This window comes from Daphnia carinata, chromosome 9, assembly GCF_022539665.2.
Source record: "Daphnia carinata strain CSIRO-1 chromosome 9, CSIRO_AGI_Dcar_HiC_V3, whole genome shotgun sequence".
Taxonomy (NCBI): domain Eukaryota; kingdom Metazoa; phylum Arthropoda; class Branchiopoda; order Diplostraca; family Daphniidae; genus Daphnia; species Daphnia carinata.
The window spans coordinates 4,124,896-4,152,682 of NC_081339.1; the positions used below are offsets into that span (position 1 = coordinate 4,124,896).

The 27,787-nt window shown below is 42.0% G+C and overlaps 5 protein-coding genes across 7 annotated transcripts in view; 2 read left to right on the top strand and 3 right to left on the bottom strand.

The window, feature by feature from the left end:
• Positions 1–326: 326 nt before the first annotated feature.
• On the bottom strand, positions 327–3,225 carry LOC132088256 (uncharacterized). 3 transcript variants are annotated; one of them, XM_059496751.1, is made up of 9 exons: positions 2,928–3,225; positions 2,727–2,855; positions 2,500–2,650; positions 1,488–1,600; positions 1,333–1,429; positions 1,010–1,264; positions 736–948; positions 491–658; positions 327–422 (listed from the first exon to the last, which is right to left on the bottom strand). In XM_059496751.1, exons 4-9 carry the CDS (start codon positions 1,515–1,517, stop codon positions 340–342), a joined length of 846 nt encoding a protein of 281 aa, XP_059352734.1. In that variant the 5' UTR covers positions 1,518–1,600; positions 2,500–2,650; positions 2,727–2,855; positions 2,928–3,225; the 3' UTR covers positions 327–339. The 3 variants fall into 3 exon arrangements, with proteins under 3 accessions (XP_059352734.1, XP_059352732.1, XP_059352733.1); XM_059496749.1 differs by having other exon boundaries at positions 736–951; positions 2,928–3,216; XM_059496750.1 differs by lacking the exon at positions 2,928–3,225 and having other exon boundaries at positions 736–951; positions 2,727–2,874.
• Positions 3,226–3,281: 56 nt separating this feature from the next.
• LOC130688859 (uncharacterized) lies at positions 3,282–6,180 on the bottom strand. The gene is given in 4 exon segments (XM_057511871.2): positions 3,282–3,550; positions 3,552–4,102; positions 4,170–5,864; positions 5,935–6,180. Coding segments are annotated over 3 exon segments (2,436 nt in total). The 5' UTR covers positions 5,854–5,864; positions 5,935–6,180; the 3' UTR covers positions 3,282–3,349.
• Positions 6,181–6,411: 231 nt separating this feature from the next.
• On the top strand, positions 6,412–7,690 carry LOC130688893 (E3 ubiquitin-protein ligase MARCHF3-like). The gene is made up of 4 exons (XM_057511909.2): positions 6,412–6,620; positions 6,716–6,880; positions 6,939–7,162; positions 7,237–7,690. Exons 1-4 carry the CDS (start codon positions 6,543–6,545, stop codon positions 7,376–7,378), a joined length of 609 nt encoding a protein of 202 aa, XP_057367892.1. The 5' UTR covers positions 6,412–6,542; the 3' UTR covers positions 7,379–7,690.
• LOC130688913 (katanin p60 ATPase-containing subunit A-like 1) lies at positions 7,605–10,225 on the bottom strand. The gene is made up of 8 exons (XM_057511930.2): positions 9,975–10,225; positions 9,557–9,739; positions 9,292–9,500; positions 8,928–9,235; positions 8,743–8,864; positions 8,246–8,681; positions 8,047–8,176; positions 7,605–7,976 (listed from the first exon to the last, which is right to left on the bottom strand). The coding sequence occupies exons 2-8, from the start codon at positions 9,734–9,736 to the stop codon at positions 7,778–7,780; spliced, it is 1,584 nt and encodes a 527-aa protein (XP_057367913.1). The 5' UTR covers positions 9,737–9,739; positions 9,975–10,225; the 3' UTR covers positions 7,605–7,777.
• A 2,131-nt stretch (positions 10,226–12,356) lies between these two features.
• Positions 12,357–27,787, top strand: part of LOC130688906 (serine/threonine-protein kinase N2-like) — a 31,081-nt gene continuing 15,650 nt past the window's right edge. Inside the window, exons 1-6 of the mRNA XM_057511924.2 lie at positions 12,357–12,586; positions 18,341–18,488; positions 18,752–18,852; positions 19,020–19,293; positions 24,229–24,540; positions 24,985–25,142. Of these exons, the coding sequence (XP_057367907.1) occupies positions 12,416–12,586; positions 18,341–18,488; positions 18,752–18,852; positions 19,020–19,293; positions 24,229–24,540; positions 24,985–25,142 (1,164 nt within the window). The 5' untranslated portion in view covers positions 12,357–12,415. The remainder of the gene's footprint in view (positions 12,587–18,340; positions 18,489–18,751; positions 18,853–19,019; positions 19,294–24,228; positions 24,541–24,984; positions 25,143–27,787) is intronic.

Sequence of the window (27,787 nt, forward strand, 5' to 3'; positions counted from 1 at the left end):
GATTGATTTTCATTACCCTACCAAAAACGGTGAGGTCATTTGAATTATCCTCTTCATTCGGAATTCTTTTTAAGAAAAAAAAACTATGGTGCCAGCTGGACGGATGCCCTTCTAGATAAGGAAATATGAACTTTCCATTTTAAAATGTATATTTATATATATGTATAATCATTTTCCGAACCGCAATTTGCACACTTGCATACTATTAGCATTTTGATGTTTGAATTTCTGAGTAACACAACATGATTTTCAGACTTGTGGCAGCATATATACATGCCCGCAATTTATAGCTGCCAACGAACAATAACTTCTTTCTTTTAAACAAGAAATCCAATTGGATTACTGAGGCTGCATAGAGTCGGAAAAGCAGATGGAACAATCCCTGTTGGGATAATGTGCTGGATCGAAGGCGCCATAAATATCTGTCAGAAAGATGAAAACAAAGTCATGACTTGCTTGAATTAAATTGTTTATTTTCAAAGAAAATTACCTTGGCAACATTGGCCGCCAAATTGTCTGCAAACGTCAGCCGTGTACGATTCGGATTGCAACAAATTTCCGGTGCATTCCAGCCGGTACGCTGAACCGGAGAAACAATTGGCGCAGTGTTCTTCCCGAGGGTACCGTCGCGGATCAAAGACCCCAAGGCCACCACCGACTTTGTTTATTTGTTTTGTTAAATTATCCAGTCCCAACTGACATTACCATATTTGATGTGTCACTGAACATACTTACACAATTCAAGGGCGGAGCGTGGATCGCAGCATTGGCCACCCAGCCCGATGCACGTCGATGCCGTTACTTGATTTGGGCTTATCACGTTATCGTCTTCTTCGTCGTATTTTTCTCGAGTTCGCAAGACATTTCCCGTACATTGAACTGTGAAGCTGGTGTCATAGCAACCGTGGCATCTATCCAACGGTTTCATGTAACTCGGATCGTTGCTGGCTGCTGTTATTCAAATTTGTTGTTAGACAGTTGTAGTAAAACTATTCAAATTATTGCTTACCATGACCCCATGCTGGGCTTAAGTTGCAGCAATCTCCGCCCATCATCATGCACTGGTCGGCCGTGATATAATTTTCGGGACTGAATGATCCCATGGAATCGAGCCTTTTTCCACGGCACATTGTCGGCCGGGCACGGAATTTAGCCGGTAATCCTAGCACCGGAATGGGATGTCTATTCGTTTGGCTTAATCCGGCTTCCGTACTCAACATGGGATATTTAAGCAACATGCTGTACATCAGCGGCCGATTACTATCTGTTGTGGACGGATAACACTGTGAATTAGATTCTAATTGATTGTTTAAAAATCAAAAGGTTAACTACCTGCGTCCAGCATTTTCTTGACGGATGACTCTGCACTTGGCCCAATCATTGAGGTGACGATTAGCGTGATTAACAGCCATTTGAAGCCAAATAAGCACTAAAAATGATAATAGGTTGGATTTGTATAAATTAATCAATTTGCAAATGAGGTAAACCTTCTTTTGATGTATTGGAACACGATGCATTATTCACCGATTTTCAGTTGAGGAGGATGGACTGCAACTGATTTCTAATCACTGCTGTTGTTGACTGTAGCTCCGAGGTTTGTCTGGGGCACGAAAGGAGACGAGGTAGAAAGAAACAAGTTACTATAATCACTAGTCTTCCCTATACAGTTTGGCACATCCGGTTATTCAGGTCGCGTTATTTGTGTTTGTTTTAACATGATGACCCAATTCGATGCTCTAAATTTTGCGACGATAATTAGATAACATAACGGGTTGCCATGTTGTAAGGACGGTCAAAGATACCTCGATATATTTGTCTATCGAAATGCAAGTAATTGTAAGTAGGCTAACATGTACGCCACATTACGCGAGTCGTAATTCTAATTAAGGGACTTCGAGGATGTGGTAAGAGCGAAATCAATTTGAACACGATGCGAAAGTACAACCGCTAAATGGCAAAAGTAAAATTCACATTCAAAAACGCTGATTCATTGAGGAATATGTAACATCAATTAGGATTGATGTAAACGAAACGAACTATTGGCATTCTATCAAATTTGATAATGAGTTGAATATTCAATGACGTAAAGGTGAAAAGCGAAAGGATGGCTAAATCTTTCATACCACAAAGTGAACGTTTGAAAAATGCATTTCGAGATATTTTCTTTAAAAATCCTGAATCAGCGAAGACACAGACACCAGTAGCTTCTTCCCTACCAACAGACGCCAAACCCAGTAACGAGCCTCCACCCAGTACTCCGAAACAAACAAGCAAGAATCCTTTCTTTGGAACTACGCTTACGTTTGGAAAGAAATCAAATTCTAAAGCTACGGGTATCAAAGACAATGGGACGCCATCGTCAGAACAACCCGGAAATTCACTTAAAAACCCCGGAATAGCCGTAACCGGCATCAGGAGTAAATTGAGTCAATTTCAAGCCCATTTCGAAAAATACCTGTGTTCTTTCAAAACTCCAAAGTATCAATGGGATCATAATACCTTGATGTCGGAGGCTGAAGAAGCAAAAGCAACCCACTTTGCTATCGAATTATTTGCTTGTCTAACTGAGTATCTGGCTCCAGCCCTGCGTGAGTTTCTCGCATCCAAAGGATTGCATCCCCGTAATTCCGTTATTGATGGCTACCAATATCTGAAGATCATGAAAAACGAATGCAAAAAGAATGTTGATTTCCTTTCTGAAGGTGGAGCTAGCGGTCTTCACTTACAACATCTGGAGACTGCCCATAAAGGCCGTAACTGCGTCTGCCACGGAGCGTTGCCCGAGATATTGAAGGAATGGCATGTTTTCCTCCACTCGTGGATCGAGATTTTGAACATCATTAAAGCCCCTGAAGCTGCGGAAAAGATTAAGAAGGTACACGATAGATTAACTGCTGCAGAAACGCAAAGTAATACAGAAAACTTACCCGATGTGGAAACGTTTGATGAAAAGGCTGACAACGGAGAACCTGTCGGACGAGACCACGCTGAAACTCTCTAGCTGAAAGGGCAAGTTTCTTCAGATTTCTCTTTTGTTTTTCTTCATGAATTTCTCTTTGCAGCACTGGTACACAATACACAAGTTCAATGACTTTTTCGTTGTTGTCATTTTCCCCCTTCTGTTAACCTGGAATCAAAAATTATGGAATCTTCTTGTTCCATTCGGTTTATTGCTGAGTAATACAAAATTTCAGGTATATATATATATAAGCCACCCCATACTCACAAGTGCAGAATAATTTTGATGATGGCTATCTAATATTTGAAAAACACAACGGTGAAACGATCACGAAAACAAACGAAATAATTCGTAAAAAACCTGACATAATAATGTAGTGAGCCGCAATCATTAGTAACGCGCAGAGTGGCCAAGCCATTCAGTAAAAATGGTTTCCATCTTATGTCGCTGTGCAGCTGAACCTACGTTAACAGTTGGAATGATCTTTCGTGGGCGGAAAAAACGAACGAAGCGCTTCATCTCACTAAAACCCGAGTGCTCGCTATAAGGTACTCCGTGAATAAAAATTGATCCGTGATAAGTTTTCGGCTGGAATAGCATCTAGGCCTTTTATAGCCATCCGACCGTCGTACTCCCATCCTGTCGGATTAAGCGCCAAGATGTGAGTGAAAGATCCTTGCAGATTGTCCAAATACTGTTTCAAATTTGCCGGCTTAATATCCCCCATATTGACAACGTGAACGCCCGCTTCGAGGGGATTGTCTGATAGGCGGTTTGAAATTTCCAAGTCTTCGAGGCACTTTAAGATTCTCCGCTTCTCAGTTGGAGCCCATACTTTGCTATTCAATTCCTCGGCGGCCGTCATGAACACTTTTTCTTTCCCAATCGTGTATGTTCCACTGACGACTAAAAGCTTTGGGTGCTTATTCGCGTAACGACGGACTAGCCGTCGAATGTAGGACAGTACCTCCTCTTGAGCGGGCAACTCGTAGTGTTCATCACAGTAGGTCGTGTCCAAATAAAGCTCGTCTATCGGTCGCTGTTTGAGTTCGTATAATCTCTCCATATTAGGATGAGCACGGAAATCTCCGACGTGCAAAACAACTTTGCCTGTCGGGAATCGGAACAAAAACATGACTGAACCTTTCATCACACAAAGAAAAGAGAAGAGAATTAACAATTGATGTGCTAGATAAATAATGTATAATACCTGGGCAATGGTTGGCATCAATGAGGATGACTTCAATATTTTCGATTGTGCGCGATTCCTTCAATGGGAGAACTCGAATGATACCGGGATCCAGTTTCATTTTCATGTTGATTAAATTGGCCGTCACCTGGCTGCAATAGAGCGGTTTCTTTAACCATTTTCCAAGTCCGCGATAATGGTCGTAGTGAAAGTGGCTCAGAAAATAAGAAGACACTCCAGCCACTGTGCCATAGCAAAAAGCATCTACAGCGAAACCTGTGCCAGGTATCCTTTTGTAAAACGGACATTTACGATCTGTTGTACTAGGCCCAGCCTCAACTGTGGGTTTCGTATGTTTGGGCTCTTGGAGGACTTTCTCCTTTTCTGTCTGCTTTATTTCACGTCGAAGATTAGTGGCCGTTCCTCTCATTTTCATTCGCGACATGATGTAAGACCATTGCTCTTTAGCATTACATAACAGGCCTGAAGTTGACGTGCCTTTCTTGACAACTGTGACTTCCAGTTCATCAACAGCCATCACACTTGGCTGTGGTTGGAACTCACATTCATTGGTTAATGTTGTGTTGAGCTCGCTGATGGCGGTGTGGCTCTGGACTTGCGATATATCGACCACCGTGTTTAATTTTGCCGGCGTAGTGTTGCACGGCGTGAAAAACGCTGTGATTTCCGATTGCTTGCTGCTATTTGTTGACTGTTTGACAGCCGACGATTGTCTTCTTTTTAATGGGGTAACCATTCCACGAGACGGTGTAATCTGGTGGCTTTCTAAAGATGTGCATGTTATGGGTTGACAAATTGGTTCGTTTTGTAATGAGATCTCTTCCTTTTCGTGATTTTCTGCTGATATATCTGGTGGTGAGGCAAGAGGGTCAGGTACCATTTCCGGCAAGGGTTGAGTTTCCGAGTCGTCACTGATGTTGTCAAAGGCTTCTATTTCACAAGAGTCGACCCAGTGTTGGATAAAATCCTCTTTTGTTGAGCTGTTTGCGGAAAAACTACTTAGTTGTCTGGGTGGAACGTTAAGCTTAGATTCATCGGCAGGTTTTGGTTGGATGTCTGCAGCTTTAACTCTATCATCCAGTTCACCGATGTGATCACTTTCCGGGATTCCCAAAGAGACCACAGTAGAAGCAAGACTTTCCACACTTGGACTGCTGTCCACATGAATATAAGCTGTGAAATGGGCTTGGCTATTGTTTTGGCATCGTGTTCCTTGGCGACATTTTATTGGAGAGAGCAAAACAGAGGATGACGGGACAACTTCTTGGCTTGGTCTACCAGAAGACAATGAGGCGTCTAACTTGTCTGATCGTCTATAAATTGTTTTAGGCACTTTTTGGCTAAGTGGTATGTCGTCGTCAGAAGAAAAGCTAAAATCAGCATGTGAATGATCAAATCTTGATGTTTTAAACTTCTTTTTAGATGGAGACTCTAATAAGCTATTTTGCCTATTAGAATTTGGATTCCCTATCTGCAAAGATTCATCTTCTCTACCAAAAGATGTGCCAGCCTGCCTTTTCCGCAGGGACAAGGACAGTTTTGCAGATTTTGGCTTTTGAGAAATGCTTGACAGGTGCGATGAACATGTTGGGGCAATTGATTCATCACAGGCTGACAAAATAGGCTTCCGTAAACCAGCCCGTGGGTCAAAGGTAGATTCATCACTTTCACTGCTGTTTGGCATGCTGAAAATAACTAAAAATGACAAAATAATCTTAGGATATAGATAAAATGGGAAATTAAAAGAGCAAAAGAAACCATTTACCTGCTAATGAATGGATCTTAGAATTTTAGAATGCCACTGTGCTCATAATTTTGTACTACATCCATTCATGCCAGTGAAATTATTTCGCGCAGCAGCTTGTCTACGAAAATACTTATCAAAAACTACTTCTCTATACTCTAATCTATGACTAGTTGCCTTCACCGATGCGAAGCTGGATTAGTACACAGTCAACTTACTGGTAAACATCTCACAATTTTATCTTTAGATTTTGTATACTCCCTTCGCGCAATTTTCTTTGCAGACGACACTTCAAAAAGTTTGAAAACTCTTTTCCGGTGTAGGTGCCGCTTGTACACATGTACGCTTCGTATCTATCTAATTTCCAATGCAAATGTTTATGGAATTAACGCAATTGGATTTAAGCATTTTACGATCAATGGTTTTTCTTTCTAAGAATCCGGATTCTGGACATCTGGACTATGCCGAAATGTTCGACATTGTAAACGTAAAGGCAACGTTGCTGCGTTGCAGTCGTCATTTCGCCTTCAAATGTCAATTCCAAGTTAGATCTCGCACAAATCTCTTGTAGTCCTACATATTTGAAATTTCTTCAAGATTTTGTGATTTTTCTGTAAACTGCACAAAAAATGAATAACTCACGTCAATTTGGTGGTAGTCCGTATAGTAATAATAATTCGGAAATCATGTGCCGAATTTGCCATGAGGTAATAAAAATTTTAGGTAATTGATCGATTGCTACTAAGAATTCGAAGACTACCTTTTCTAAATGACAATTATATTTTTTCATGGATTCTACTAGGGCGAAAACAAGGAAGAACTTTTCTCTTTCTGTAAATGCTCAGGAACAGTGGCAATGGCCCATCGTTCATGTCTAGAAAAGTGGCTGTCCACTGCTAACTCATCAGCATGTGAAATATGCAAATTCAATTTTCAGACTTCACGCAGACCAAGGCCCATTCTTGATGTAAACCTGATTCAATAACTATTCCAATTGGTTTTTAAGGCAAGATCTATCTTCTTAGTGGTTTCGTAATACTGAGTCATCTCAAGACACAAACAACTTGATTGGAGACTTGGTGTGCTTCATTGTTCTCACACCTCTTACAATTGTCTCATCCTACCTGTGTGTGGTTGGAGCTTCCCATTACATGGTAAAGAGAGGTGTCAGCTGGGAAGCCTCAGGTTTGATTGTTCTTTCAGTTATTTTGGCAACTGTTTATTGTGTTTGGCTTGGAGCCACTATCAGGTTGGTGAAATTTAAAATTTTGTATATTGAAAGATGAAAGTCAAGATTTACTTTCTTTTAATTTTTATATCTAGGCATCATGTTCGCACAATGAAAAAATGGCAAGAGAGCCATCAGTCTGTTGAGCTAATTTCGGTGAGAAACACAATCATCAATTTGGAAGAAAACAATAACGACAGCACGAGCAGCACGCAAGCCGATGTGCAGCCAAATTAGCAATTCCACTTTAGTCAAAGGATCTACATTCTGAAAGATCTCTAAAAAAAAAAAAAAAAAAAAGAAACCTTACACGCCAAACTGTTGAGTCTCACTGAAAATGCCTTCTACCTTGTTCAGATTTTATTTTGGATTTTATTTTGATAATAATACTCAGTTTGCAAGATGTTCATATTTTTGTAACATGTCAGTTGTGATACTGTAAATACTCCAGGAAAGTATTGGATCACTATTTGTTCAATTTTGTATTGATAAAAAAAAATGATTTACACGCGTTTCTTGAAAGATGAAAATAAATAACTTAAAAGCAAATATTAAATGAAGCAAAAATTAATTTCGACAATTGATAATTTCCCGAATTTCGACGGGCAGGCATGCACAAGCTTTATAGTTTCTCTTCTAAGAAGACCCAAACTCACGCATCCAGCGTTCGTATCGTTCCAAATCGTCAGCAGAAACACTCTTGTTGCACTTCTCAACTGCTGCCATAAAATCTTCCATAGTGACGGGCAGATCGAGTTCCTCTTTGGCTAATTGGCGAATTTGGTCGGGGCGAAGACCTGCAATTCGTCTTCTCATTGACATCATAGAAGCATCCCTGTGGCGATCACCAACAAACTAGAATTTCTCGTCTCTAATGAAATGTTCAAAGCAGATTTTTGTTTTACCTGCAAACATTGGTAATATCAGCACCCGAATATCCATCCAGCAACTCCGCTATAGCATCCAGATCCACGCCGTCTTCTGCTACTTTAACTTCACGAAGATTGATATGTAACAAGGCCAATCTTCCTTCTCCTATACACAGAAAAGCGAAAATGCAATATTTCAAGGACTGCAAATTCATCTATCAAATTTGCCTATTACGTGTGGGCAGTGGTATGTAAATCCGTTTTTCAAGTCGTCTTCGCAAAGCCTCGTCAATATCCCAAGGAAAGTTCGTCGCAGCCAACACCATAACCACTTTGCTGGGGTCTTCGCTTTGCGAGCTGATGCCATCCATCTGGACTAAGAGCTCTGACTTGACACGGCGTGACGCTTCATGTTCCGATTCGGAACCTCGTCTCGAACACATCGAATCAATCTCGTCGACAAAAATCGTGCTAGGCGCATAGAAGCGGGCCATCTCAAAAAGCAGGCGTACAAGTTTCTCCGATTCTCCTCGATATTTCGAAGTCAACGTGGACGAAGATACATTAAAAAAAGTGGTCCCACACTCGGTGGCAACAGCTTTCGCCAACATTGTTTTTCCCGTGCCTGGAGGGCCGACCATCAAGACGCCTTTCCACGGGCGTCTTATCCCCTATGAATAGCATTGATTTGCCAAAAATGTTCTAACCATGAAGCTAAAAGCGTTAAATGACCTTGAAGAATTCAGGCATCCACATCGGTAAAACGACTGCTTCTTCAAGAAGACGTTTAGCCTCGGACAAATCGGCGATGTCGGACCAATGGACGTTCGGATCCTTTTGTACAATATCCCTTTCTAGAAATGAAAAAATCGTTCAATGATGGATTGCGAGATTACAGTCAATCACATGCAGTTAACCTAACATGTCGACCAAGTCCTTGTCATATCCAGACCCATCAAATCTCCGTTCTTGATTTTCTTCTTCGACAATTTTTTCATCTTTGTTTTCTTCTGATTTGGATTCTTTGCCTTTAGGTGGTGCGGATTTGCTAGAACCACTTCCTTTGTCATCTTTGTTTGCTCTGGAGAAACGAGATTCGAGCGGTTTCTTTCCTGCTGCAGCAACCGCTCCGGACGGTGGTTTTCCCCCGCGACTCGGAGGTGGTTTGGGGGCAGTCATTTCTGTCTTTTTGTTGGTTGGTCGAGGTCGAACCGGTGGCGGTGGCCTACATGAATACGCTTAGCTAAATAGTGAAAAAGATGTATCAGTAAAACATTATACCTGTGTTCAGCTGGGGTGGGGGACGGCCAAACGTCGGGGTCTCTGGGCTGAGGGGATCCCCACACGTCTGGATCGTGGTTAGATTCTTCATAAGCAATATTCCTTGCAGGTCCTATAGGACGATCAGTGTGGTTGTCAGATTTGAAAGAATTGAAAGTGCTCTGAATACTTCTGAGTTGTTCATATTCATAAGCAAGCTGCTGCTGGGCCTGAAATACAAAATATCTGAAGACATTGCTTTCAAATTGATAAACATCACTCTTACAGTCTGCCACCTTCCCTTATGAGTGGGATCAGTTATGGTTGGTAAGAGGCGGTGAATTTGCTGCACAACTCCCTGATAGTAAACACCTGCAGTCTCGTAGTTTCCCAAAAGGGCTGCTTCTCGTGCCAGTTTGGTGTTTTCACAGATTTCTGCAATTGATGTAGACATTTTACTTTGCATTACCTACGGCAAGAGATAGGGAATCAACTATTATCAGCAAATGATAAGTTAGTAACATATTTCTGATACAACACTTATCTAATCCAACAATGTGATTAGATTGCCAGTAAAAATGAAGGACTATTGGTAAACTTACATCCTAGGTTCTTTACAAATTTTTTGCAAATCGCAAAATAATGTATTTTTAATGGCAACGTAACCTTTTGAACTTCGATACACGAAAAAGAAAAACATTTACCTTTTGGAACGTCAGAGATTTTAAATGGGATGTTTTCTTAAATATTAGGGGTTCCAGGTTGCATGAAGCAGGTTTGCTATCCGGTACAAGTATTCGAAAAAAAACTAGCCAACGAATAGTTTCTTTCCAATGTAACAGACTTTTCGAAAGAATCAAACGAGACGTTGAAAACTCCAAATTAGGAATCTCAGCACTTGGACCTGATTGCCTGAGGGCTCTCGTCCGAGAGGGCGAAATTTTACCAGTGGGTAGAATCACGGTTTCACGAATTTAGTTAATCACCTAGTAGTGCTCATTTTTTTATAACTACTTCCGATAGATAAAAATTAAATTTGTATTAGTCCACATTTCTCTCACTGTGAAACAAATAATCTACGAACTGTCAAAATTTTCTTCGCTTTTGCGTATGAGAAAAACATTTTTGATTTACATCTGGCAACGTTCTGCGACTAGTCGAGGAATTTTTTTTCTGTATTCTGGGGACGGTTTATTGTGCGTGCCTTTGCTTTCAATCTCTATATATTTATTAAAAACTGTACCTCGACCATATTGCATCTCATTACAACGCCTCTGACTGAATCAAAATTGTGCATGATTTGGGAGACGTTAAGACCTAGACAAACGTTGTCGAGTTGTAACCTGTTGTTTGCGTGCGTGTATATGTGTGTATAGTGGCGTATGCCGAGTGTGAAAAGATGGCGGATATGTTGTGCGAAGGATGATGCCCTCTATTTAACGTGATTTTAGTGCAAGACAGAGACAGAAAAGTTTGAACTTGTTTTTAAAACATTAGTGACTGAATTCTCCTTCTTCTGCCAAGCCTGCCAGCACCCCTGCAGTATTTCCACAGAGCTAGAGCACGAGCCACACAACAATGGTAATGAGATATTAACTTCATTGTTGCCTGTCTTGCCTTAATTGTCACCGTTGACATTGTTGTGTAGCTCATCTACATTAAATGCCCAATCTTCTTTATTAACAGTGGGCAAGCAAAAAAGTAATTTGTTTTAGCAGACTTCTATCTCATGAATACAGATAGTCATGCTGCTTTGTGGGCAGACATTGATTACGCTATAGATTTTTGATGGAGGGTGTTGCACCAGTTGTAGGGAGTTGAACCCACGTTCAAAGTTCTCATCAATGCAGGCTTGCTGCCTTGAAATTGCCAAATTGAATTTTTTTTTCTTAAATCTGTCCAAGTTCCAATTCTGTTGTGCCCCACTTTTTTGTGAACACAGGCCACTTGAATAACATTTAGAGCCAACTATTGGTCTGCTGTTCCATCAGCCTACATATTGATGCGCTAGGGAATACCGTTCACCGTTGTCGACGATATTTTACCGGTAAAAAAAAAAAAAAAAAAAAAAAAAAACGTGAAGACGATGAGGAGGCATATCTCTTCCGGCCCGTGGCTGTTCATGAATGACGTGTCCCCAAAATCCCATCTATTTCCAACCGTTGCTTTGGGAGCTGAGTGTGAGTAACTAGAGAGGAGTAAACTGGAAGTGGGAGTATATTCTTTTTCCTCCTCCTTTTTCCTAGGGATCTTTTCGCCTTTCCACTGAAAAATGAAACAACCCCGGCTGTTGTCTTCGTTTTTTTTTTTTTTTCGCCTTAAAATTCTTTTTTTTGTTGTTGTTGGTTGCCCCTTACCGTTTGCTTAAGACGACCTCTCTGCACGCCATTTCGTTATTGAATCAGAGCCTATAAATTCTTGTCTAAGGAAAACGAAACAAAAAAAGGACTTTCTAATGATTACTGTGAAGATGAGAAAGAGGTGGAGGGACGAAAACGACAGTAAAGTACACGAAGAGGAGTGTAACGTTTTGTTACGGCTCATTGGGTACAAATCACTGGCCAAAAAAGCGAGGAAGAAGAAGAGGAGGTCTTTCGTTCTTTTTTACGTTGGATATATGCAGGAGAGAGAGAAAGGTGCTGACCTAGAAACCAAAGGAAAAGCCAAGTCGTCGGGAGATGAAGGATTGTTCAAAAACCTTTTTGGCTTCAGGTGTTTAAGGCGGGGAGATTCGAGAGAGAGAGAGAGAGAGAGAGAGAATATATGCACCGGCGTCTAAGAGGGTATCCGATGCCAAACCAGCTGGTGTGCATCATCATCATCGCCCGTCCCAGGTGAAGTGGAACCTCCCCAGTTGGCCGTCAGCTTCCGAGCCGGCAGGTTGCTGCTGTCGGGCCACTTGCGAATTTTTTTTTTTTTTCCCTCCCTGGTTGTTTAGTTGCAAACCAGCCAAGAAAACTTTGAGCGGATTTGCATCGTCGTGCAACATGGCCTCGTATCGTGATTTTCTATTCTGTGAACGGATGCGGTGCGGATTGGTGCTCCCGGATAAAGTGTTGATGTGTTGAATTGAAACGGGTGGAGAGGGAGAAGAAGAAGAAAGAAAAAAAAAAACTAAGTAGAATAGCGAACCGTCATCGTCAACATGTTTTTCTGTCCCGGCTCTATTGGACTTTTGAACGATGACGATGAAAGCGATTGGGATATTGACAATTTCTACAACCATCCATCGTCTATTCAAGCATTCCACCACCACCATCATCATCATGGCGATCACGATAGCAAATTCTCCAAGATGGGATCGCTCATGTTTGTGGTAGACTGTTTTGTTTACTTATTTGTTTTGTTATTTCGTTTTCTTCTTTATTTTACTTGGCTCGGCGGGTTCAACATTTCTCTGAAAAGTTGTAGGCTATCCATCTTGACCAAGTTTCTCTTTTTGTGTGTCTGCGTGTGCGCGAGTTTTCCCAAACAATATCGCCAATGAGTTAGAAATTCGCAACATCGTCCAAACCGCACGCATCGCAGGTGAAATCTGGCGGAATGGAAGAAGAACAATGGCCAGCAATGTGCCAGCAGTAGGTGACAGTGGACATGCAATTACGGGAGCTACTGCGTTTTTTTCGTTCGTTTCTATTTTTTCCCGTCATTCTCTTTTCGTATTCAAGAGTTGTAGGGCGAACAATTAAATGCGTTGTGAGGAGCGTGACCGATTGCGATTTCTTTTCAAATGAGCAAAAGAACAAGATGGAATGTTAACGCCTTTTGTATCAGGCCTCTTGCCGTTGTGCATTTTTTCCACAATTAAAAAAAAAAATGCACGAGGAATTTTTGAATTGGTGGGCTCGTTAGCCGGCCAAGAGATTCGATGCGCAGTCACTGGAGGTCATTTTCTTGGAGGTTTCTCATTTACCTGAATGCATTTAACGATCGAAACCCGTCTGTCGGTGGGTCATCCAACAGCTAAACTTGCGTATCCTGCTTTAAGCCCTTGCTTTTGCCCCATAATGTTGAAGGTTCTTTTCTTTTTTTTTTTTTTGTTGGGTGATGTCCAGTCTCACGTTTTTTCTTTCTCTCTTGAAAGGAAAAAAAAAAAGAGGAAAATTTCTGTTAAAATCAAGTTTCTTGTATTGGTCGAAATTCAGATTTCTCTTAAAAAGCAGGAAATATCGAATCGTTGAAGAGTTTGACGTTTGGGAAGAAGAAGAAGAGTTGATGTGTTACAGACTTGATAAATGGACATGGTGAAATCCGGTTGATGTTGTTTTCCGATTGTAAGTCAGCAAGTGAAACATTGACGAGTGAAAAAGAGAGACGGAAATTGCCTAATTTTAGCTTATCCCATTATCTAATGACGTTTTCCCACGTTTTTTTTTTTCCTCTTGTTGTTGCGTTGAAGAAATTCCAGTTCCAGTTTGAAATGATTTGATTGGTGAAATTCGATTTGTACCGGATTTGAGTAGAATTCAAGTTCCCAGTGTACAGGAAAAATGTTTGGCATGTTGTCATTTCCCTATTAATTAGACGTATGTGGAGACGGGGGGGAGGTAGATCCAGTTCCAGGAGATAGCGACTTTGCCATTTAACTCGAAAAAAAAAAAAAGAGATGGAAGTAAGTGAAGCATTTCAGTTGACGACGACGAGACGCGGAGGTGGGTCTGCCAAATTTAATTACTCTGGCCGGCTACGCCCCTAACTAAATTCGAAAAAAAGAAAGATCTATAAAAAAAAAAGCAAAGAGAAGAAGCCCCACGGTAATCGGCTTGCCATTTCTCAAAACGGAAAAGGCATGTTATACATACACACGCACTGTGATGAAAGAGCAAAAGTTGCCTTGTGCCGTTAGACCGTCGGCGTCGTTGTGTGTGTGTACATGTCTGGTATTGTTGTCAAATTCGGGCTTGTTAACGGTAGAATCATATGAGAGATGTGTTCCAGCTTTTCTTCTTCTTTTTTTTTCCCCCGTCTCCCTGTCGGGTGGAGAAAAGCAGAGCTTTTAAAAACCATTGAAATTCTTTTGCATGACCCCTTCGGCTCGACTCTGGCCCGGCAAAAGAGAGCAAAAATAAGATGGAATAGAAGCGTGCGAGCGACCTTTTTGAATGTTTGCCTTCGGAGCACGACCTCCCGAAAAAAAATAAAAAATAAAATAAAGAGCATACGTTAAGACGACAAGGTTCCGTGCAAAATAAGGGAGAGAATTTGTGTGTGTGCGGATCGAAAAAAAAAAAAAAATATGAAAACGAGCGAAACAATTCTAAACGGTGTCTGTATAGCGACTCCGGTTTGGAATCGTTCCAAGAAACGAAAAAAAAAAAAAAAAAATAAATAGTTGGGCTTGTTTCATGTTTATTGCCTAGTACAAGTGCTGCGCCTATCTTTTCGTCTTATCTGACTGCCATTTGTTTTTTATTTTTTTTTGTTGTTTTTTCTATTTTTTGTATGTGTGTGTTGTGACCTATGTATCATCATCTCTTTTTTTTTCCCCCGTTTGCATTAACGGGCATGGCAATGACTGACGAAACGACCGAAAAAAAAAAAAAGACTTTCTCAGCCCTGCTTCTTTTACCTCTCAATTAAGCCGGGCGTGTGCCCGGCCTATTGCCAGTTTGCGGCGCCGCCTCATTATTCTTTTTTTTTTTCCAAGTATATTTTTTCTACCACAGAACTTTCCCTTCATCATCCTCGTTATTATCATCCGCCGTCTTTTTTCATGTCCATCTCGCATTCTTTCTACTGGTAGATTGAAATCGATTTCAATGAAAGGCAACAATTGAAAATCTTTTTCTCCATTTTTTTTTTTTTTGTTGCTGGAAAAAGAGGCAAAGGCGGGAGTGACTAGAGAGGCGGGCAAGGAGGATGACCCCGACGACCAAAAAGGGATTTTCGCGTGCGCGATCTTTTCTTTTCTTTTTTTTTTATTTAATATTTTCCAGCCACATTTGAGCGTCGCGTGATTCAACCGTTCGTGCTGATGACGCCATTGCCATGGTTACGAGCCGTGGTGAATTGGCTGACTAGGGCCAAGACCCTTTTTGTTCAAGTCCCATCTTTTTCTTACGATGTGTGGTGCTAGTTTCCTTCTCCTTCCAACCTCTCCGGCATCTTTCTTCATGTAATTATCATCTGGCAGCGGGATGTTCTTTTTTTTTTTTTTTTTTTGCTTAGCTGGCTAGTAGGAGGAATAGAAAGTCTATAGAAACGATTTCTTACTACGATACTGCCGCTAGTATTGTGTGGCGTGTGTGTCGGTTATGACGAGCACACGTCACCCCGATAAGCGCCCAAAAAAAAAGTCGGGAGTTTTTTTTTTTTTTTTTTCGTGTGTCACGCTGGACCTGTCAGAAGTTGGGGGGGGGGACTTTGTGACCGAGGCTTCAGCGAAAAAAAATTTTTTTTTGTACGATTCAGCCACCTACCAGTGCTAGTCCCACTGATGGCAGAGCGGGGGGGTGGGCATTGGTCTTAATTGCCATTCCATTTGTATTAGTAAAAAGAGGACGCCAGAATTCTCACGGCAGTGTGTTGAGGTGGTGGTGGTAATAGTGGGCAGCGAGAGAAATAGATTGAGGGTGGAAGGGGGGGAATAGGAATCGGAAACAAGACAAGGAGGAGGCGTCGGTTGCATTACGCGGTCCGGTAGTTCACGGTTGAAGTGTAGTCAAGTAGCGATACCACGGCAATGAATGGGGGAGGCAAGATGGCAAGTGGGGGGGGGGGGGGGGTGGTGGTCTGTGTGTGTGTCGTTGTGGCGGTTGGTCGGTTTTATGTATCGATAGCACATTTGGCGTGCACACCGATCGTCGCACTGCGTCGCCAACGTTTGCCACCCAAAACACGAGAGTCCAGTTCCGATCCGACTCGGCCATCGGACAGTCGGCGTTCATCACTTTCCGCCCTAACCGTATCGAATAGCGTGAACGTTCGTGTGTGTGTGTGTCTATATGTGTGTATGTGTATCTCTGTCTATTGTTTTAAAAGTTTGTGTATTTTTTTTTGGTGACATTGAATAGTCATCAGGGGGGAATCAAAACACGACAGGTCTTTGAAATCGAATCAAGACATCCAAACAGGACATTTCGAAAGAAACGTACACGACGAAATCGATTGTTTGCGTGACGTTGTCAATTCACCTACCCTTATCCGCGTCCCCCCTCCCCCCGCTGTCCTCACTCAGTGGATTTGTGTCGGTGGATGAGAAACGGGCTATGGATTACTCGTCGTCCATCGCGGCGCTCAACCGCGTCGTCCGTCATCTCAGCCAATCGTTAATGGTCGACAAGAAAATGGCCCTCAAGGTATTTTTTGTTTCCCCCGTGTTCTGTCTGCTGTTAATTCGATATTCAAAAACTCGAAAATGACGATGGGGGGTGGGGGGCGGCAATCGATCCGGCCATGAAGCGAACCAGTCGGGGGGACGATCCGTATGGCTTCAATACGCACACGGCCAATTGCTTTTTGGCGTGGGTTTTGCTTGGTTTTTTTTCTTTCTTTTTTTTTCTTTTTTTTTTTTTTTTTATTGCTACATCAATTTTTGTGTTCCCTATTGAACAAAAAAAAAAAAAAAAGGGGGAGGGAAGGACTTGATTTAATTAACATTTTTTTGTCTATTTTTGATTTTGCCTTTTTTTTCTTCTTCTCCTTGTTACCCACCACAAAATTTTTTGTTCAGGTTTTACGGCCGGATGGCTGATTCATTAAGCGGTGGGTCGTTAGGGCCGGTCGTTTCCGGTAGCGGATGGTGTACAACAACAACAAAAAACATTAGCGGGGAGGAGATCACAGCAAAAAAAAAAAAAAAATAAAAATAAATAAATAAAAAATTAAAAAATCAAGTTGAGTGTCGATCGGCTGACGATCACAATGGATGGAATTCGAGATGAACAGCTGACTCTTTTTTTTTTTTTTTTTTTTCAAAAGAATTTTTCGTAATGGCCAGAAAGATATCCCGCGTGACGGAAGGTTACAATGTCTGACGGCCACCTTTTGTCCAATCTTCGATCAGAGGTCGGTGTCGTGTTTCGTCTTGTTTCGGTCCTGGCCCGCTGGAGCAGCAAAATTCTCTTAACATTTTCTTGTTGCCTTTTTTTTTTGTTTTTTTTTTTTGTTTTTCTCCAAGGCTCTAACGGATGACTCCGGGGGCTGGTATTGTTCCGTAACGGTGGTCTCACCTTTCACACCTCCAAACTCGACGTGATTGTTCATTCATTCAAATGAATTGTTTTCGTTCTTTTTTTTTCTTTTTTTTTTTGTCCTGTTTTTGTCCTCACTCCAAGAGAAAAAGGATTTCTTAAGAAAAAGAAATGTTAACCTGTTACTTGACACTGTGAGAAAAAACGAAATGAATCAAATAGGGAAAACAATTCGAATCAAAAGGTTCGAGTTGCGGCGGTGATGATATTTTTTTTTTTTTATGTTTCCCGAGGTATTTGGGGCCTCTACGTTTTTGTGTGTGTTGAAGGCACCCCGGCTGCGCGAGTCTGATTGCTTTTCCAATAATAGGCAGCCGATGCCAAATTCGTTGAAATAGAAGAAAACATATAAAAACAAAAAAATTGAGGAGAAGGAGGAAAAAAAAAAAAAAAATGAAAATCATAATTTGAAACAACGAAATTGTTGTTGTTTTTATCTGCAACTTCGTCTTGTTTCTCTCTCCCCCTATCTTGTTTTTTTTTTTTTTTGCCTGGTTCTTAACGATGTTTTGCCACGAGTTTAAGGTGCGGCCATCACAGGTTCGAAATATAAAAGGGTCCATCGCTTATACTGGAACTTACATCGTTTTCTTTTTTTTTTTTTTTCCTCTTTCCCGAGGAGTTTGGAACACGGGAATAACTTAAAAGACATTCCTCCCGTTCCCCTCGATGGTGGCATGATAATGCAATTTAAACAGAAAAGGCAAAGGGAAAAAAAAAAAGAGCCGTTTGTTGCCATCGTCATCATTGTTGTACGTTTCTCATGTGTGTATGTGTGTGATGTATTATAATGTCTCGATCATTGAAACATTATTCTATACCGTTTTCTTTTTTTTTTTTTTCTTTTCTCGGTGGGGATTGGAAACAAAAAACAACAGGGCGATTACATCCGTTATCCAGCCCTGTTGGAGCTGAGCAGTAAATATGGCCTGCAGACGGACGTGTCGGACGCCTCGCTCGGCCAACAGCTGGAAGACTTGCGCGAACAGATCCGGCGTGAGATTCGCAAAGAGCTCAAAATCAAAGGTTCGTTTCTTTAATTCTTTCTTTCTTTCTTTTCGTTTTTTTTTTTTTTTTTCTTTTATCGTTTCCCAATGTCATGTGCGCCCGTTGTTGTTGTTGCGCCCGTGTCGTGGTAGCCGCTTGCAACAATGCCCACTTATTTACCATTAGCCATTTCATTGTGTGTTATATAGCTTGTAGATATTCTCATGTTGATTGTTTTGTGTTCAATTTTCTTTCTCTCTTTCTCTCTTGTTTTCCTGCCGCGGACGCAATGGACGACGCAGAGGGGGCCGAGAACTTTAAGAAAGTGGCTACGGACAAGCGGTCGCTGGCAGACGTGACGGCCATGGTCAAGAAAGCCAACAACAAGCTGCAGGAATTGCAGGTAATGACAGGGGGGAGTGGATCTTATTAAAACACATTTTTTTTTTCTTTTTCCTTTTCGCTATACGACTTTAACATCGATAAAAAAAAAGAGAGAGAGAGAGAAAAGATGAATAATAATAATGATTTTCAATTGTTAATGATGTTTAAACACATACACACGAAAAGGCGGAGTTGCAAGAGCTGGACTCGCAGATCCTGTTGACGCAAGGCCAGGGCAGCTGCGGCCAAGGTAGCACCATGATGCTGATGAACATGAACACGCCACCAGCACCCATGTCGCCACCTGTCCATCACAGCCAGCAGTCGTCGACCGGACTCTCGAACAGCCTCGGCGGAAGCGTCGTCGGAGGCAACGGCAACATCGTCGGCGGAGGCGGCAATCATCATTCGTCGACCCTCGGCAGCCAGCCGTCGAGTATCGGATCCAGCAACGGATACGGTAATTACCATTTCATCTTCTCTCTCTCGTTTTCTATTGGCAGGGATTTTTTTTTATTTTCGATTTTTTGAACCGAATTTACCGCAATGTTGCGCTTCTTCTTTTTTTTTTCTCAATGCGCAGCTGTTTCCCCCTTTTTTAAACTGCAATATAAACAGACACGCAGGTAACATTCTTTCAGCCCCTCCAGATGATGATGAGGCAAGGCCCTCTCGTTTTTTTTTTTTTTTATCGCCTTAAACAGCGCACGCAGACACACACACACACACACAAAAAAAAAACGTCTTCACTTTGTGTTGCCAAGTCGGACGAGGAAAACATTCCTCTCGGTTACGGTTTTTATCCGTTGAAAGGGAAACACGTTCGTACAAAGAAGCAACAAAATATATATAAGGGGGGGAATCGATGATGATGATGATGACGTCGATGACGTTTCAAACCACACACGGCCCAACAGTTTTTTTTTCCTTGATCGTTTTGCGTGTTTTTTTCTTTCTTTCTTTCTTCTTTCTTCTTTTAAATCGTTTTCCCGTTGGTTTCCTTTTTTTATTATTTTGTATTCTTTTTTTTTTCTAATTATCTTTTTTTATTGAGTCAATTTCACGGTTGTTGACCGGTTAATGGCTTGCCCACTTGGTAATATCGACAAAAAAAAAAAAACCTTCTGGTTAGGAGAAAGAGAAAGAGAGAGAAAATCTTGAATGTTGGTGCGGACTATGTGCGTTCCGAGTCTGTCATCCTCAACTCCACCCCAAACTCGTGTACAACGTATGTTTTTTTTGTTTTTTTTCGGTTAAACCGTTCCTTTTTTTTTTTTTTTTTTTCTCTTTCCCGCAACAGAAAGAAGAAGAAAACAAGAAATGACAACCGTGACTGTGTTGTCTGGCCCGATTCTATTCCGGAAGATTGGGAACAGGTGCTAGATATTCACGAATCGGTGTCTCAGAAAATAAAAGGGGGGAAATGAAGAAGCAATCTTTTTAAAAAGGGGTCGTCGATTGTTTCTTTTCTAGTGGGAGGATTGAAAAAAAGTCAAGAAAAAAATTGAATAATAACTAAGGGAAAAAAAAAAAAATTCATTGGGATGTGAAAGATGTTCTTTTTTTTTTGAATGGGAGAAAGCGGCAGCAACAGCAGTTCAGCACCAGCATCTCTTTTAAAAACAAAACTCCCGTTGATTTCTTTAGAATATATGTATATATATTTTTTTTTTTTACAACGTGAGCGGCAGTTGGCTTTAGGGGGGGGGGGGGAGAAGAAGTTAATAGACGTCAAAAATCATATTTTTTTTTTTTTTTTTTTTTTTTGGTTAGCGGGATTTTTCTTTTCTTATTTCCTCCGTTTGTTTTGTTGAAACTGACAAAATCAACGGCTCCGGAGGCCATAGTTATCGTAGACGTTCTTTTTTTTTTTTTTTTTTTTTCTTTCGTCTGCTGCAAATGTGAATATTTTTTTTGGTTTAACTCTGGGCATGAAATTATCATTCATTGTTTTGTTTTGTTTTTTTCTTTGAGGGCAAACGTTTTCAGAGTGTTAAAAAAAAAAAAAAACGCATAGGTGAAAGTTTGGTTCACCTGGTCGGTTGGTGCGCATACCAACACAAACGTTAAAAGTTTTCGTCGTTTATCTGCAACGTTTTATATTGCGCTGACACGACAGACATTTCGAAAAAGAAAATTCTCTTTTTTTTTTTTTCTTTCTATTTTGCAAATATCGTGAATATCGTTCGAACCTCCTTTTTTTTTTTTTGTCGTGAAGCAAAAGAACCGTGGCGCCCTCGAAACAAATAATTCGACCGCAAGATAAAAATGGAGTAGAGGTGGCACACTCGCACACGTTCAAGAAAGAGAAAAGCAGAGAAGAGGAACACAAAAAAAAGTAAAACAAACGTGATATTATTTATATTTTTTTTTTTCTTGTTGCTGTCTTGGGTATCAAAAAACACTAGCACAAAAAACAAAAAAAAAAAAAAAAAAAAAGGGCGAATCACCTGTTTGGATTCTCACGGCGGACTGGAAATTTCGACAACAACAACAACAAAAAAAAAAAAGAGCTGCTCTCGAGACACGACGACCTCAATGTCTCAATTTCTTTGACTTCTCGAAAGAGAGAGAGAGAGAGAGACTTGGGTGGGTCATTTGCGTAATGTGTTTTTCTCTCTCTATCTCTCCTTGCACACTCTATTCACGATTGGGTGGGGTCAGTCTTGAAGATTGCCAGAATCTCTCTTCTTGTTTTCGTTCTCGTTTTTCTTTTTCTCGTCTTCGTTCATCTCGCAACTGTTATTATTACTCGTGTTCTCTCTTTTTCGTTAGACGAAAGAAAGAGTCTGTAGACCTAATCTGTTCCGTGATTCGACCCCTAGTCCCGTTCGTTTTTTTTCCCGCTGGACGGACATTTTTCAAGAAGCTTCTCAGTCACTCAGGCGAGAAACTATAAATCTGGCAAAGCATTTTTTTTTTTTTTCTTTTTTTTTTTTAAAGAGCTGCATTGTACCGTACGTTTCGACGTTGTGTAATCACGATCGTTATCAACGGGCGAAAGGAGAGGCCCCTTTGGGGTCCTGGCCCCGTTCCTTGTTGGAGTTGTGCTCTCATTTTTTTTTTTTTTTTTTTTTTTTTTTTATCGGGTGAAAGAAAAAAAAAACAAACAAACAATTGGCGTAGAAATAATAATTGACGATATTTGGATCAATCAGGGTGGAGCGTTTGAATGTATCGAAAATAAGAGGCGATGAATTGAAACTACTGGAATGTTAATTTGCTGTATATGGCAACAACTGGCCGGATGTTGGATTGGCTTTCCGCTGCGATCAGATGAACTCCGCCCGATCGTTGCGGAAGTGAATGCCATCGGATGTGTCCGGAAGAAGTTGAAGGCGAGAAAAACGTAACAGACGTGCGTGATGGTCATTAGATATATAAATATAAAAGAAAATCGGCGTCGTCGACGGTATGGGAAATGTGCGTTCCACAAAAAAAATATTAAAAAAGAAAAAAAAAGAAAAGAAAATTGTTGGAAGTGCGAGGCAGAGGAAGAAGGTGTTTCACGTGAAGTAGAACAACACCTCATCGGAGAAAATATGAGACCCCTTTTTATTTATTTGTGTGTTTCGTTTGTTCCTTTCGGGGGTTCCCGTCTTATCTCGGCGTGAGGGGCGCCGGGAATCGGCCCGCGGGTACCCTTTTTTTTTTATTTTTAATAGTTGGGTATTCTTCTTCCTTTCCATTCCCACCTGCTCTTCTATTTTTATAGTCTTATTTTCCTATAGACAACGACGCATCGTTAGGTTTCATTGAGATAGAGAGAAAAGAACGAAAGAACGCGCAATATTTTCCCTAGACGCGGCTACTAAAACACACAAATGTGGAAAAAAAAAAGAAAAAAAACCAAAAGGAAATTAAACTTTTCTTAAGATTTTTTTTTTTTCTTTCTTTCTTTCATGGTATCGAATTTATTATTCTTATTTTAGTATTCATGTTGGGGGTTTAGAAAGAAAACATTTTATGGAAAAAGAAAGGGAAATGATGAAGTTCTTGTGTGTCCGTGTGTTATTTTTATGTCTTTGCAAAACTGGTCTGTTTGCCATTTCACACGTCGTGAATCTCCTTATTGGAACACAATTCGCGTTTCAATTGAAAAAAAAAAAAAAAAAAAAAAAAATGTTTCTCTTCATTTTTAGAAGAGTGTGTGTGTTGGTTTCCCAGGAACGTTAGCGTCGACGCTTGTCTCTCATCCCCCCCTCCCCCTAAAAAAAAACACTCACGCACAGATAGGCAAGAATGATGTCAAAAGAGAAAAGAAAATGAAGAGATACATGTCCGTGTATATCATCGTGAAAAAGGAGAAGAAAAAAATAAAAGAGTTTGCGGATTTGGCGTGAATTTGATCTTTGGTGACGTGTGTGTGTGTGTGTCGGTGAAAGAAAAAGAAAAGAAAAACAACTGCCGCCGTAGTTGCGCTCTCTCTCTCTCTCTTTAATATCCTGCACGCTCTTTCGAGAAGATTAGTGTGCGTATGTGTGTAAAACGAGTGTGTTTGTGTCTGTTTCTACAGCCGTTTTTCTCACGGTTTTGACACCTTTGCTAGATGATGGGAAGATGATAATTTATGCGCCAACGGCTCCTTGATTGCCGCACTTGGAGAGTCGATCGAACATTCTTTTTTCAAATGCGTCTGAAAACTTCTTCTTCTTTTTTTTTCTAATAATAAAAATCGAAACTTTCTCTCGGTGGGATATGGGCGCGCCTCTCTCACAATAACAAAAGAGAAAGATTGTTTTTCGTTTTTTTTTTTTGTTTTTTGTTTTTTTTTTTCCTTCAGACTCCGCCACGCTCATCGATGCAGACACAGATCTTTGTAACGTAAACACACACACACACACAAAGAATTGGAGAGCTGCTTAATGTATAATGCAAGTAGTGAAATGCTGCGCTTTATACGTTGCCATTGCCCAGTGTGGGTTGGGTCCCCGCATCGTAGACCTTCGTCTTTCTTTTTCTATACTCTTACAGAGTTTTTGGAACTCCTCCCAAAAGTGCCTATTCTTTCTTTTTTTTTTTTTTTTTTTCGTCTGTCTGTCTGTGTGTGTGTGTGTTCTGTCCACTATTTAAACATTTTTTTGTTGTTGTTGTTAAGGACTGGCGAAAGTGTCTATTAAAAATCAAATCGTGAAATACCAAAGGGAAAAAGAAAAAAAAGAAAAATTTATTTAAGTCTGGACTTTTCGATTTGCCAGTCGAATACCAACCGCCATGTATGGAGAGTAATGGTTGCCTAACCTCAGAATCATTTTTTAAAATTTCTATGGGCCTCCCCCCACTGTCATTCGTAAAAAATTCTTTCGCATTTTATTTGATTGGCTGTTTTTCTTTTCGACAAGATTTTTGATTTAGATTTATTTTTATTTATTTTTTTTTTTTTATTTCTATTCAGAAACGCCAATGTCGCCCGGCGACGTGGCCGTCCCGCGGCCCGACGAAGGCTCGATATCGGAGCAGCGTATCCAGTCGCTGGAGAAACAGTTGAACATCGAGCTGAAGGTGAAACAAGGCGCCGAGAACATGATCCAGCAGTACAGCAACGGGCCGACTCGCGACAAGAAACTGCTGGCCGAAGCGCAGCAAATGCTGGCCGACTCTAAAGCCAAGATCGAGTACATCAAAATGCGGATTATGAAGGTCAAACAGGTCCAGTCGGAGGAGATGGACGGCAAGGGCTCCGCCGATGGATCGCGAGTCAGAGGAGGTAACCACCACCCGATTGTTATGCCCAGCTATAAAACACAGTAAAATGCCGTAGTCGTAAGTGGCCGTTATGCAGCATATAATGGACGGCCTTAAGCGAAATGATTTGTTTTGAGTCATGTGGCAAATATGTGTTTTGTTTTGTTTTGTTTTTGTAAGAAAAAGGATTTTGGGATCCGTGTTGGTAGAGCCACCTGTTGGCGGTCATAGCAACTTGGTAGTGGTAGCGTGAGTCAGAAAAGCTGAAGGGCTGGTCCCGTGACGAGAGGGGGACTTGTTTTTTTTCCTTTTTGCCAGTTCGTCCATTTTTGTTTAAAATTTTCAGTTTTCTACGAAATGAAATTGGCAAAAGTATTTGATTGTAAGCGGAGTTTTAAACTTTGATGTTCTGTATCTAATCTCGGCCTCAATCTCTCCCTCTTCTTTTTGAAAACATCTCGTTCAGACCGTAATTGGGACTTTGGATTGATGACGCCGCTGGAAGTGAGGATCGAGGAGCTCCGCCACCATTTGCGGATCGAATCGGCCGTCGTGGAAGGAGCCAAAAACGTCATCCGGCTGCTCCAGTCTGCCCGTTCCACCGACAAGAAAGCCATACAAGAGGTAAAAAAAAAAAAAAAAAAAAAAAAAAAAATGATAAAAAATGTCGTCCTTCTTTTTTTAATTCCTAATGGTGGTGTGGGATAAAAAAAAAACCTCCCGCATAGCATAACAATAGAGTTCCACTTCTTTTTTTTTGTTTTGTTTTAAATTCGGGTGGACAGAAAAAAAAACAAAACAACTGTTGTCCGTGCTCCGATCAGCTGGAAAACGCATCCGAACGATTATTGAATTAATTGCACGACAGCTGTCCGTGCGGTTTTAGAATGTCTCTTTGATTTTTCTTTTTCTTTTTTTTTTTTTTCATCCTTATTATATTTTTTTTTTGCTCTTTTTGCGGGTCGTTGAAATGTCGTTCCTTCAACAGCACAACAAAAAATGAAGACAGCGCGGGCCAGTACGAGTCATTTCAATCGAATGTGACGCACCATCTTTTTGGCCCGGCTTTGACTAAAAATAATTCTTTCCTCCATTCCTTACTCCCGCTCCTCCCCCCCCGACCCCCTCCCCCCTTCTTCCCCACACACTGGTTGCCATTAAGGCCGGACGGCGTTCCTTCTCTCGTTTTTTTTTTTTTTTTTTTTTTCTTCGCTCTCGCAAATGATAAAACCTCAGCGTGTTGTGTTACACGGTACTTCGCTCTCCTCTCTCGCGCTGCTCGTCACCCTCCTCCTCTTTCTCCCGCGTTTGTGTTTTCTCGCCTCTTTCGCCACCTCACGGGATAGACGGGCCGTCGTCGAAAAGGCTTCACTGTATCGGTTATTCCTTTTTTTTTTTTTTTTTTTTTTTTTTTATTTATTTTTGTTTGTTTTTTGTTTTGTGTTTTTACTCGCTCGTTTCTCCCGACTTCCTCCCGGAAGAATGGAATGGAATGACCGGCTCGAATGTCTCGTTCTCTCTTTTGCACGCGGCCAAAACCAAAAAACTACAAAAACAAAAAAGAAGATGAGTCTTAGCTTTTTCCTCATGTGAGCGGCCAATGCACCCCGCCATCTCGATGACTAAAATTAAACTTCCCTCCGTTGGCTTCCCTTCTCTCTCTCTCCCCCCCCCCCCTCCACTGTGGCCGTCTCTCTCTCTCTCTCTCTCTCTCTTTCCTCAGTCGACTCTGTTTCCAGTCGTGAGTCTGATCGTTTCGAGTGCCGTTCTCCCATTTTTTTTTTTTTTCGATACCCACCTCTGTGGAGGGTAAATGCTGGGCAAGGAGGGGGAAAACAACAAAGAGAAGAGAGAGAGAGAGAGAGAGAGAGAGAGGGAGACTGCTGGAACAAAGAAGAAGTTTTTGTTTTCCCCTGTGAATTAAGAAGGGACTGCCCTGCACTCGGACAGGATTAGAGCAATGACGGATCGTCATTGCAGCGTGTCCATCAATGCGTACATGACACTGCCCAGACTGGGCCAAATGGCTCCATCGGCCGCCAGCACTCTCCAGCCCAATGGAATCCGTTTCGAATGCTCGTGGAGCAACAGCCTGCAGGACTTGTCGCCGACGCCGAATCGACGGGCCACGTCCACGTCGCGGCTCTACAACCCGTCGAGCGAGACGGACTCGAGTGGCTTTCGTTTGAGCCCTCGCAAGAATTCGTCGTCGGGTTACGGCAGTAGCGAAACGACGGCCCCTTTGATGGCCGCCTCGCTGACCGTCTCGCACCCGGCCGGATCTAGTTGCTCGGCCAGTGCGGAGAGCGGAAGGAGATTGACGCAGCCGTACGAGCGGAGGTGCCGCAGCACGTGCAGCATCACGCTGCAAACGGGCCAAGACAGCGCCGGCCATCCGATGCAGTCCGTTCAAAACGCTCCGACGGCCGGCTATCCGCTTCATCCGCATCATTTCAGACGCTGTTCGGAAGGCGAGACGTGGAACAGCCACACGAAAATGCCCCAGCTCTCCGTGCCGCCTCCTGCCCAATCGCCGTGCCCTGTCCCTACAGCGCGGCCCGTCTCTCCGGCCATTTCGGCCACTTCAATCGACAAGGTGAGATCAAAATTGAAAAATTTTGATTGAACGTAATGTTTCCTAATTTTGATTTGATTTGATTTTTGTGGCAGGTGAAAAGACGGAAAGACGGCCGGAAACATGGCCGCGAGAGGCCGCGGACAGTTCACATTGACGTGTATTGCACGGCGTCCGAATCGGAGACGGAAACGTGCCGGGAAAGCGACGAATCGAACGAATCGAACACTTCGACGTGCCAGACCGTGTTGAGGGCCGATCAAATTGGCACCAGAGTGCGACACATTCGCAAAAAGAACAGCCTGCCGCACGGATTAGCTCCCAAAAACGGACAAGGTCCGGCCCTGAAGCCCGTCCTGAGCTACCGCATCAGCACCAAAGAGCTGGCCGAAGCCGTGGAACGCAAGCGACGATCGTCCAAGACGACGGACGCCAGCGATTTGCTCGACGACGAGCTCTTCCGCGATCTGACCCTGACCGACTCTTCTGTCCGCTCGCTGCTGGCCGATTCCGAGCCGGAATCGTCGGACGCGCGCTTCAGCGAGGACTCCATCTTGGAGGCGGAAGAGACGGGCAGGACTTGGAGATCTCCGGAAGAGGAGAGGAAGCGCAAGATGCTGGAACAGCGGAAGCAGCAGTGGCGGGCTGCCAAGTCGGCCGAGGCGATGGAAGAGCTCGGTCGGCTCGCCTCGAG